Raw genomic sequence first — 12,797 nt, 5'->3', positions numbered from 1 at the left:
ATCCTCATATCGCCCTGCCCTAGCTGTCAATTATTTCTACATGAAGGAAAAGGAGCAGGGTACTACTCAGTGTATTAGGTGACGTCCCCATGGCTGCATAACTAATGGTTGGCTACACTACCCCTAACTATCAGAGCATAAACAAGACAGTTGAACTTGTCTAACTCCTCAGCAAAATCCTTTTAATCCCCAGTGGTCTGAGATTATTCGGTTGTTTGAATACCTCTGATTTAGCCGAATACTTATGTCAGCACAACCTCTCCATGATCCGATTATTTTCCTTTAGCCTGTCTGGTTCACGTTTTGGGCCCAAAATATAAAAAATACTCAACTATGTTGATAGTAAAAACCCACAAACACTACTTTATGTTTCTGGATGAACATTTTTGTTTTCTCAAATTCAAACTATCCTACTGCACCTCAGGTTCTCGATGGTCTGTCAACTTCCAACACAAACTTTAACTTTCTGAACTTCCTATTGAAGCTGACAGGAACACTCCCAATGACCTTTACAGTGATGGCGCTCAGAAAATGAGCCGATCACACTGATTACAGACCCCTGAAGGATTATATCTGTCCTCTTTTATATACATGTGAGACTAGGGGTGGGAAAACCGAATCAAAAATTAAAATATTGGGATTTTTTTGCTTCACAATTTTAAAATCGATTTTTTTTTTTTTGTTAAAAAATTTATTTTTTTCAAATAAATAAAAAGAATTAATTATAAAATTTTATTTTTATTTATTTATTTTTTAAAAAAAATCTTTTTACTTGTTTTCTTGGGCATTACAGCAGCAGAATGATGGTCTGGCTACTGTGTTGTTTTTTCTGAATTTAAATTAAGAAAAATGTCGAGCAAAAAAAAATTTTGTACATTTTTTTTTGTTTTTAATCTACCAAAATCTGCAAAAAAAAAAAAATTTGTGAGAATCGTAATTTAAATCGAATCGGCACCCAAAAAATCGGAATCTAATCTGATAGTGAACATAAGCATGTTATCACAGCCAAATGTAAGACCGTCATGAATCCAAACTAATTTATGTTAAAACTATCTGGTTGCCCCGCCCAAAGACTGCTGGGAGAGCCCCCAGCTTCCCCGCAACCCTTAATCGCACTAAGCGGTTTGAATAATGAATGAATGATTGAATGAATGACTATCTGGTTGATTAAAAATCACGTAGAAGTAAACCAGCAAGCCGACAGTTGATCTTGTTGATCAACATGTTGATTAAAATTAATCATGCCAAAATGATTGGATCACATGACATTTTCACAGATCCATTAGTAAACTGAGATCTTTTGTCAGATTCAGGCCAGAAACATGAAAAAGTAGAGACACAATAACTTGGATTTGATTAAATATTTATCTGTAATTCACTGTGCAATGGACTCTTATGTCAGTTTATTTTCTTTAGATCCAACACTGCATTAAATGCTTCGTTTCTGCTGATATCTTCATTTGCTTTTACCTCTTACAAAAAAATTCCTGCATTTATCTAATGTACTACTGTAAAGCCTCTCCTGTAAAAATGAATCTAGAGGTTATGCAACACAGTCCAGCCAGCTGTCTGAGATGCTTCTTTTATAACTCCAGCTAATGTTTTTTATCGTTTATGTTTCATAAACACTATGTGTCTTGTAAATAATTGAGAATGCATCCATTTGCCAGAAATAGCCTAAATATTTAGATGCATTTTCCTCACTGATAAAGAGCACTGCTAGTTACAAACCTCCTCTGCTTGGCTAATATTCTCAGTGGTGGCTGGGAAACAAGAGGCGCTAAGTGGTGTGTGAATTGGATTTAACGCACCGGCTGGTTTTTAGTCGAAAATGTCTCTGCAACAAGATACCTCCAAAGCACTCTGTTGTTGCTGCTGTTGGGGGGTGAGAAAGCATGTCTTCTGCTTGCTGCCCTGTGTTGACACTTTAAATATCCTGCACACAACTTGGAGGAGACTCACATGCTGACAAAGAAAGTCGCACATCCTCCGGCACTTCCTGGTACTAGTGGTTTTGGCAGTGATGAGTTTTGCAAGGACAGCGATTTCTTCACATCAGATGTCTTTCTTTCTTCCTTTTCTTTTTTTTTTTTTTTTTTTTTTTTCCTATCTTTACAGAAATGAATGAAATTAGGAGCGGAAAATACCAGTGAGACACCAGCAAGTTGCTCTGAGTTCCCACTATGGTGACATTTTAATCTCACTTTCCCCTCCTCTTCATCCTTTCCTTGTCTTGTGCGATTGCAGCGGACTCTCCCTTGGGGGACGCTCTCCAGTCTGAGACACATGAGTCCCTCGGAAAGCGACGACGGTCCTATAATGTGGGTCAGACCAGGAGAGCAGATGATACCTGTAGCTGATATACCAAAGTCTCCTTTTAAAAGAAAACGGTGAGTCTAGCAGTAAACGGAGCTTTACACTTTACTCATATGAGTTCACTGAATGATACTTTGGTCTCTGCTTGCTGTTTGTAGTCTCAGTGTGTGTGCGAATGTTTATACCTTATAGATCCAGCTTTCTTGTGTACTCTCCAGGCTGCCCCCATAAGGAATGATTATGATAGAAAAGTAACACACTTGCCAATTTGAAGCCGCATCAGTGGTAACAGCATGAAGCTTTGTTGTAGTCGAGCAGCACCGGATGAGGCAATTACCCCTCTCTGTGTGCCTTTGTCACTGTGTCACTGTTGCTCACATGAAGGCAATCTGAGATACACAAGCACACGTTTTCTGTGAGTGCGACCACGACTGAGACCGCGCATATGTTTGTGTGTGATGTTAGTGGTTATGCGGCTCACCGCTCAGATGAGCTCATGGTTACATCAGACGCTACTTCACATGGCTGCCAGCCAGACACGGGACAATGCGCACCCCACACACTCCTGTTGTGCTTCATTTATTTCTCTTTTGTCTGTTCTCTAGGAGTCGCATCAGCTATGATTTTTTTCTTTTTCTTTAATCACAATTTTTAGCCGATGATTTTTCAAGGTTGGACAAACATTTTGTAATTCCTGCTTCCAAACAGGGTTGATTTTTTTCTTTCTGTTTGCTACTGTTCTGTCTTCAAGCCCTGCTGTTGTAAGAGATGCACTGAGATGCTAAAATATGCAGGTCTCATCTGAATGGGAGCATGCGTTGCTCTAAAACCTGTTTATACCTTTAGAGCATTTATGATGCATGTCCAGGTGGGCAAGTTGCCACTTCCATAGGCGCAAATAGACCATGACAGCAGAGATGCAAGCTTTTGAACTCAGCGTTGCTTACAGTCTCTTTCTGCTTCAGTCCAGAGGAAACTGCTTCTGTGATTTCTAAAAGGAATTTTTGTCCCATTGTGATTATTTTGACTGCAGAATACTTTCCCACTCAGCTTCAGTCTATTTTAAATTATCTTTGATCTAGACGACATCAGCTTTTCTGGACCATATTGCAGCACGGCTTCATTTTTCTGTGATCGAGCTTAATTCTACTTTTATTGAAGGCACAGACTATGATTCCTGGAAGAGTTCCTGAGCCCATGCAGAGCAGATTTCCTTGACAGAATCATGTCGGCTGCTGATGTGCCAATAATGATGGGCATCAAATGATCATCTTTTTTTCGCTGTGGTCACAGAGTTTTGTTCAGATTTTCAGTCTTTTAATTATTTTATGAATAGTAGATAACATAATATTCAAAGGCTTGTAGATGCAGATTTTGCATATTGGTGCACCTCTGAGAGACTCTTCCTCTCTGTGGTGCTCCATCTGTACCTGCTAACAGTTTCAAGTTAACTAAACTAGCTGCAGCATTTTGTGTTTTTAATGTTTTACTTCTTAGTGTGTGTGAATTAGGGCTGAACATATGTATTATTTGTTTTTGTGTGGTTTATCAGGCTGGTTTTTGATGATGTGTAAAAGTGTGTGTGTGTGTGTGTGTGTGTGTGTGTGTGTGTGTGTGTGTGTGTGTGTGTGTGTGTGTGTGTGTGTGTGTGAGTAATTAAACTATTTTTTTTTTATAGAGACAAATTGATGCTGGGAATTTTAAATCACTTCTTTTTTCTGCATTATGTTTTTTGCCATCAGTTCAGTTTTATTTACTATTGAATCCATTAATTTTACCTTTGTGTGCTATTCTAATAATTTTATAGATTTTTTTTTTTATCTACCCCAAAATGCATTTTTCCACTTTCCTTCTCTCCACCACTCCTGTTTTTTTTCCCTCTGTCCTTGTCATCATGCTGTATCCAAGCATTTCTCTCAATTTCTCTTCCTATCTGTCTTCTCCTTCATCCTCCTGACCCCGTTTACCTCCTTTAAGTTGATTTATTGTGGAGTTATTATGCACTTGTGCTCAGGAAATATGAAGAAAAAAAAAAAAAAGAAAAGCTTCTATATTAAAAATGTCACAACTGTGCTGGTGTTGAAGTTTATGTCTGTCAGTGTGTACAAGGAGACAAAAAAAAACATGAAATACGGTGAATGGCAGAGAAAGAGATAAGGACATGATCTTGTTTGCAGTGAATCACTGGCTGCAGTATTTTTACCAGGGAATAAAAGGAAGGTGTGTTGTGTTTTCGCAGCATCTCTTCATAGTGTTGTTTGTTTTTGATAGTGGTGCATCACTGAAAAGGTCACGGCTTTGTGTATTTCTGACAGCACTGAGACTCTCAGTCTAAGAATTCAGCTTGATTACAGTGGCCGTGCACCGAAAATAAAACCCCACATATTCTAGCTTTTCGTTTAAGACGCTGATGAAGGACACGATGTACTGGTGCAGATAAAAGCAAGCCGACTGAGAGGCTGGCGGTGGTTACATGGTACTACTAACAATTTTGACATAGATAAATAATCATGACATCTGAAAATAAAGCGACAACAACCAACTTTATTATTTAGATGAACAAAAAATGTCTTTGTGAGGTTTTTTTTTTAATCTATTTGCAACAGATTGTGAGAGTAGAGCAGCTCATAATCCTATTAAGCAGCTGATGAAGGTATTTGAAATAAAAACATGATGTTTACTCTGTAATGTACTCTGTAAAGTCTAGTTGCGTAACTTAGTTAATTCAGATGATAATTAAATTTTGACGACTGAACCTGGTAGGAATTATTTCAACGTAGCTTTGAATATCTCTGTGTGTTATTTGTTTTTAGAGAATGTGATTGTTCCTCTTTATTCCCCTTTGTCTTTTGTTTTACTGCCTTATCTCAGAGCACCCCACCTCCTCTCTCCATCTTTATCCCCCTTTTCCCCTTCATCATCTCCACGCTCCTGCCACGTATATATTCATTACGCTCACCGCTTCTCCTACTCCCCACTTTATCTGGCCAATAATACATTCGGGTCTGTCCTGGTGGTGTGTGTGCAGTAAACGCTGAAAAACAGGGCCTCACATAAAGCGGATATTTAAAGATCTATTGTAGATCATTGGAGATGTACATGTTCACCACTCATCCCTGTTTTCACTTTTTTCACTCACCAGCTTTCCTGGTTTTACATTTATTACTGCCAGCCAGCAGTCAGCGCAGACTCGCTGAGCTGTGTGTGTGTGTGTGTGTGTGTGTGTGTGTGTGTGTGTGTGTGTGTGTGTGTGTGTGGTTTCATCCCCCTCCAATCTCTGAACTGTTTTCCTCCATTTCTTATTTCCCTCCTCCACCAGCTCATGTCTCTGTCTTCTTATCTATGAATGAATGAGCTCACGGTTCAGTGTTCAGCACGGGTAGCCTCTCTGCTTTTTTTTGTCCACGTTTATGCATGTGTCTGTGCTACACTCTCGAAGGAATCTGTTTCCGTGCATGTGTGTTTATACTCTGGTTTGAATCTGACTGCAGCTCCAGTGTGAGTCACTGATCCAGCAGTGAGCTGACTGCAGTACTTCTATTGTTTGGCAGCACGGCTCATTTTTATGCTTTTTCTCCTCGGCTTGTCACTCCGTCTGCAGGAAGCCAAGTGTAAACCAAGACTTCTGGCATTGCTGTTTGTTTACGGAAAACTTGATTATCAAAATCCTGCATAATTTTGAACACAAAGCTCTCAAGAGAGTCGTATTAGTTCACCATTTTTCATTCAAAATGTTCAAATCTGACACTGACTTGTGTGAAATCACGATCTAATTTGTACCAGAAGAAAGAAGCAAGGAAAGCTCATTTCTTATTTGCAGATGATGAACATTGTTACACAGTAAAACATATTACACCACAAGAATATTTCGTGTATTTGTGTGTTTTTATGCCATGAAAGCCGCAGTTAACCTATTCCAAGTTTTTTTTTTTTATTATAATGAATATCGTGGGATGATTTTTTTTTTTTTTTTAAGTCAATACAAGGAAATTAAACATAGAAAAGCGGCCCGTTACTAATTTTAGGATCCAATTTTACTGTCACTCAAGACATAAACCAATAACATTTTTTAACTCAAACCCATCACAACCCTATGAACATCTTTTCAATGCCAACTTCATTTTATACAAGAAAAATCAACACAGATCACACCAGAAGCAGCCGCTTGAGCTTCTAAACGGCAGAGAACAAACAGACTGGAAGACGGAGCATCCCACTCATCTTTAGTCATTTTTATCGTTATTCAAACACTAACATGTGTTTTTGTTTTAGCTCCACCAACGAAGTGAAGAACCTGCTACAGTCGATGCCCAGAACAAGCGAGCCCAGAGAGATGCTGTTCGAGGACCGGACCCGGGCCCACGCGGATCACATCGGGCAGGGCTTTGACCGTCAGACCACAGCAGCTGTTGGGGTGCTGAAGGCTGTCTGCTCTGCAGAAAGGTAGGTTGAAAGGCAACTCAGTCCTAATCCTCACAAACACACCCATCCAGACACATACACACTTATAATGTCACTTTGGTTCATGGCTGTTTGTCTAAAGGTGACACACATCCTGTATTTACACAACTCAGTCAGTGATGGGTAGCATATATTCCTCTGTTTCCTCCTCCCCCTGCCCTGCCTTGTTTCCAGTTCTGAGCCTCCTCGCGTAACCAAAGATGTCGTGTGTTTCCACGCCGCTGATTTCCCGTATGTCGTCCAGAGGCTGCAGTTGGACTTACATGAGCCGCCGCTGTCTCAGGTGTTACATTACACACAAACGCATGCACACACAAGACGTGGCAGTAAAAGCTGCTCTTCCCTGAGATTAAAGAGAATTACCCTGACAGTGTTTCAGTAGTTAACAGCACTGTGGAACTGACGTGAGATGCTGCCACCTGCTGGTGAAAAAGTCATTTCAGAAATGTGGAGTAGTTAACACCTTCGCCTGGATAATTCATGTAGTATAAACTGTTGTTTTACTGGTTAAAAATAGGAAATGCACATCAGTATACCTGTAAAACTTTTGCTTTTTCTTTTTTCTTGTTAAGATCAATTTGGTTTATTTTAATTGAGATACTGCACATCCACAACAACTAATCCTGTTAAAAAAAACAAAGTAAAATGTCTTTCTAAATCAATCAGTAGATAAATTTCAGGTCATGTGACATTATGTCTGAGATTCATATGCGAATCATGAGATTCTAAAATAAAAAAAAAGGAACAAAACTCATCTAAATCCAACCAAAAAAAAAAAAAACACTAGAAATCTGAAAAGAAAAATTATGTATCTAAAAACACAGTGCTATTTTAGAAAGAAATTACAGTTCCAAAATAAAACTAAATATATTTTTTATGAAAAATGTGTCTGTTTTCTTTTTCATCGCTGTGCAGTTTGATTTTTTTTTTTAGATAACGCTGATAGTGACATTATGTAACAGTACAACGTTAGATGTATGTATTTCATTCATTTACTTATTGATTCAATCTTCATTGCCATGGAAAGCAGGCATAATAGTCAATAATTAGTTGTTTAAAGTATTTCACACCTTTATTTTATTGTCTGTGAACAACCCCAAATTAATTCACACAAATGTATCAAAAATGTAAAATTGTAACATTTTATTTTAACAGTTACTTTTTGTAAAAAATAAAAAAAAGAAAAAAAGAAAAGAAAAGAAAAAGAAAAACAACAAAAACTTTAAATAAACTTTTTAATTTTTTAAATTGTAACTGATTTAGTAACTTGTCAGTCGTGAGTTTTGGAGTGAAGTCACAACCAGGACAAACCAGATAAAGAACATCTATTACCATCAGTAGGTGTTTAAACTGAATTGCCAACAGGCCAACCATAAAATGGAAAAATAAAACTTCATTACTTCCACAGGGAACTAATACATTTTCATATAAACTTCAACAAGCGGATGCTAAGCTTCCTGTGTGTCCACATACGGGCCACCATTTTTACTAGTGTGTCTCTTAAGTCGACAAACTGTGTGTGAAATGAGTCATCTTTGCTTTAAAACTACAGTTCAAGCTTCGATAAGTGTGAGAGCATTAGATGTGTTTACAAGCCGCATGGAAGGAGGAACACATGTACACACTTCTGAATTCTGGATCCATTCTCCGATAAAAACTTTATAAGGGGAAGAATTTTGGCCACTGAGGGCCACCATCCATGCCCAACAGCGCTTCGAGTCATTTTCTTCGCCCATCTTCATCACTTTTATTTTTTATTTACACACACTGCGTCAGAATGGGGATGATCTGAATGTCTCGCTTTGTGTTTGCAGTGTGTGCAGTGGGTGGACGATGCCAAACTAAACCAGCTGCGACGAGAGGGCATCCGTTACGCGCGCATCCGCCTGTGCCACGACGACATCTACTTCATCCCTCGCAATGTGGTCCACCAGTTCAAGACCGTGTCTGCAGTCTGCAGCCTGGCGTGGCACGTCCGCCTGCAGCGGTACCATCAAGGAGAGGGGGAGCAGGAGGAGGATGAGGAGTTAAAAGAAGAAGAAGACGATGAGACGGATTTGAAAGAGAAGGAAATGGAAACGGTGGTTCTGGAGAAGAAAATCAATGAGGAGAGTGAAGAAGAGAGAAGCGAGCAAAGAGTAGAGGAGAGGATAAAGCAGGAGAAGGAGGAGGTGGATGTGTCGGAGAAAAGGACGTTGTTTACTGGGAAAAAGAAGGAACCTGATGATCAGCCTCAGCATCCGCCCCTGTTGTCTCCGCCTGTTGTCTCTGTCAACTCTAATATTAGCATTCCTGGAGGCAAAGAGGAGGAGGAGGAGGAGGAGGAGGAGGAGGAGGAGGAGGAGGAGGAGAGGCAAGATGAAGATAGAAAAGCCAAACAGCATGATTCTCCTCCTGCAAAGAAGACGGCGGGACCTCCGACTTCTCCTCACACTAATAATTCATCATCACCTCTGCCCTCTGTTACTCCTCTTCCTCTTAAGAAGGATACAAAACCGAAAGCTTCATCTCAACTTCATCGCCACCACCATCATCATCATCATCACCATCATCACCATCACTCAGACAGCAGGACATTGTCTTCCAGTAAAGGTTCCTCCTCTTCTGCTTCCAGATCGTCCCTCTCTCCGTCTTTCCCCAAGTCTTCCACCTCTGCGGCGCTTTTGCCTTCAGCAGGATCTGCTGTCACTTCTTTGCACTCTTCTTCATCACGCTCTACCTCTTCTCCTTCCACATCTTCCTCTTCGTTAGCCTCCTCTTCACCCCTGACAAGTACCAAGCCCCCAAGGGACTCTAGTGTCAGTACACCTCCTCCTGCCGTTTCTTCCTCCTGTCAGCCGCCTCCCTCCTCTCAGTTGGAATATCCCAGAAACTCCCTCCAGCTGATGCCGGACGTCCTTTCAGACACACGGACCGCTGTGGACGTCCAGACACACACCTCCGAAACCGACGCACGGACACACTTATTGGCCGACACACGGATGCAAACGCTCCCGGAGACCCACAGTTTGGACTCGGACTGCCGGACGTCTGCAGACCTGCAGATGCATCCACAAGCGGATGCGAGCAGGAGAGGGATTTACATGCCGCACATCCCCCCGCCTCACCTCCCTCAGATGCTTCCTCCCTCTTATTCCCCTCTAATGTCCCACTCCCATCTTCCTCACAGAACGCCGGTCCTCCCCCCGAGTCCTCTCCCCCTTCAGCCACAGACTCTGAACTCTTTCCTCAGCCCAAGCGGACCTCCTCATTCTGTCCACATGAGTCCCCTGCATCACCCGCACCAACCAAACATCACCAGCCAGTCTCCGACCTATTTCCAGCCTCCCCTCATGTCTCCGTTGTCTCAGCCAAACGCTTCGCTTGTCAGCCCCCAGTCCCTCCCCCCTCATCTTTCTTATCAGCACCAGTTTGCCAAAACCTTCCTCCCTCCTCCTCAGCACCCCAGCTTCCCCTCTCACCCCTTCCTCCCCCCTCAATCGTTCCTCTCGCAGCCACCCAGTCCTTACCCACTACAACCGCAATACCAAAGCTCAGCCTCGATGCAGGTTCAGCTCCCCCTGTCACAGCCTTTTCCTCACCCCCCTCCTCCTCCTCCTCCTCCTCCTTCTGCCTCTCCACCTCTCCCTCCTCCCCCTCTTCCCCCTCCGCCTCTCCCCCAGTCGTCCCCTTCTGTCTTTTCCCCTCCCCCAAGGCACGAAGAGGAGGAGAAGCAGATTTTATAGTAGTTTTTGTACATAAAGATGCTGATTGGAAATGACTTTATATGTAAATGATTTTATTTGGGTTGTGATGTGAAACAATGTAAAAAGGAAACGGGGAGGAAGGAAGTGGAAACAGCAACATGAGTTTATGTACCGGACGGCTGGATTAAACTGGCTCAGGCTGTACTCAGTGCTGGAACTGTGCACAAGTACGAAACTATCACGAACCAGTTTCATAAACGGGTTTTTCAGCCTGTGATTGTTAAGTTTCACCAGTTTTAATCCCAGTTTGAGGCTCATTGTTTAAGAGAGGTCCCTGGTCTGCTAAACTGCTGTCTGGTTCGGTTTTGTTTTCCCAAAATTTCAGATTATCTGTGAGCCGTCAGACGTAGGAAGAAACAGGAACATCACTGCACATATTTGTCATAAATTCATTTATTTATTATTTTTTTAAAAAAGGTGATAATGTTGACCATTTTGTGAAAAATTGCAGCTAACACTCCATTTTTGTGGCTTTTTAAAACAAAAAAAAAAAAACAAGTTCTCTGCCCATGACTGTTTATGTAGTAAATCTGGGCCCAGACAGTTTCCCCCCCACTGTATTTTATCTACACATTTTAATCAATACAAAACATGGCAGGAGTTTTCCCTCATGTAGTATTTAGAGCAATAATGCTCGGCAATAATCTGCTTGATGTGAAAGCGCATTATATCAGTGTCTTTATTAACATTTTAAAGCTGTCAGTGGAAAACAGGAGGAGTGCAATTAACCAACGTTCCTGGTCGCATCCAGTGTTATATTAACAAACCAGACTGTCGTTACTGAGTTTTACTAAACAAAAGGAAAGCCCACATCAGTTACAGGTCACTAAATAAGCTCCAGTCAACAAGGCTGCGGTCATTCAGGAAATTAGATGGGTTGCACGTATATTTATTGATAATGCCTTGTACTTGTTGCCCTCTGTTGGCTGCACTTGAGTATTTTTTTTTTTTTCAAATTGTGGAAACCAACCATATAAGGAATTCAACCCAGGCCAGGCTGAAGCAGACGGACCTCCAGAGTCTCAGGAAAACACATTCAGGACGGATTATTGAACATCTACTTAAAGTATACTTTAAAATAAAAAACCACAACCTCTGACTGTTGCTTTTACTGACCAGTTCAGAGCTTCGGGTCGTCGTTGCAGAGAATTATCAACTCATCTGCAACATATTTTAGCAAATATGCAGCTATGTTAAAGAGTTTAGCTAAAAGATCTCACATCATCTGGATAGAAGTAACAGAGTTCAAAGAGCAATACAGAGATGTGGTCGGTCAGCACTTCTTAAATGTGACACCCTGCAGCACTTTTTAATGACGAGCCTCAACTGTGCAGATACAGATGATATTATTGAAGAAAATCTTGGATTGTGGATCATGTCAGATTATCAACGGGGCAACTTCAGGGTCTTCCAAGACTATAAATTCAGTCAGACCTCGAGTTCTGTGCTACGTTTTTATCTCTCTGTCTCGCTCTAAAACACAGACGGTACTGTTGAGAGCTCCTTCCCAAAGCACTATTTATTTACCTGAAGTCCACTTTCTATACAGAGTTCAGCATCATTTCTATATTTATTCAACAACCAGGGACTGAAGTGACCTCTTGTCTTTAAAAGTATAATAAATTATTAAAGGTTCATTGTAACTATGATGAGTGTATGATTGTTGAAGTATCTGGTGTTCAGATCAGCCTCTTCTGTCTCATTGCATGTCCCACAGCTGTGGAAACTCTTTGTCATCACTATGATGACTTTTAACGTCAATATTAAAGTACAGTCGACTTGCTAATGTAGCCCGCAGCATTTCCCCAGTGCCTGTCCTTAACTGTGAACTACTCAATGGTCCAGAGGCACGCAGTGGACGAGTTCCGTCCCTTCAGGAGTCGCAGTTTTCAGTTCTCATCGGAAAATGAGAGCAAAGCCTTAAATTGGTCTCTGAATCCGCTGAAAAGCATCCAAATATCTGTGGTTTGAGTTGAGATGGCTCAGAGGAATGATATCCGCAAAGCAAGGTTACATTTTTCTTGACTCGTCTCACCGCGAGCCTGCAAAATCCTGGAAAATGAAGGAGAACGCCTTAGCTTTTTCTGCCTCAAATGACTCCACTTTTAGAGACGGAACTCTTTTCTGTGTGGTTCTGGAAAGACGGAGGTGATAACTGAGCACTTGATACCAGTCGTACGGCGCTCTGCAACCCTTCTTGTGCTTTTGGGTTTAAATGTTACAGAAACATGACAGGAACACACACACACACACACACATATATATATATATATA

The 12,797-nt window shown here is 41.2% G+C and overlaps 1 protein-coding gene across 1 annotated transcript in view; it reads left to right on the top strand.

The window, feature by feature from the left end:
* The window catches only part of LOC306773274 (uncharacterized protein), a 37,341-nt gene extending 24,569 nt beyond the window's left edge, over positions 1-12,772 (top strand). The window contains exons 6-9 of the mRNA XM_079263045.1: positions 2,248-2,390; positions 6,589-6,759; positions 6,952-7,060; positions 8,592-12,772. Of these exons, the coding sequence (XP_079119171.1) occupies positions 2,248-2,390; positions 6,589-6,759; positions 6,952-7,060; positions 8,592-10,502 (2,334 nt within the window). The 3' untranslated portion in view covers positions 10,503-12,772. The remainder of the gene's footprint in view (positions 1-2,247; positions 2,391-6,588; positions 6,760-6,951; positions 7,061-8,591) is intronic.
* Positions 12,773-12,797: the final 25 nt, after the last annotated feature.

Source organism: Telmatherina bonti (genome assembly GCF_933228915.1).
Source record: "Telmatherina bonti genome assembly, chromosome: 23".
In the NCBI taxonomy this organism is placed as follows: Eukaryota; Metazoa; Chordata; class Actinopteri; order Atheriniformes; family Telmatherinidae; genus Telmatherina; species Telmatherina bonti.
This window is presented reverse-complemented; position numbering and strand designations above follow the sequence as displayed.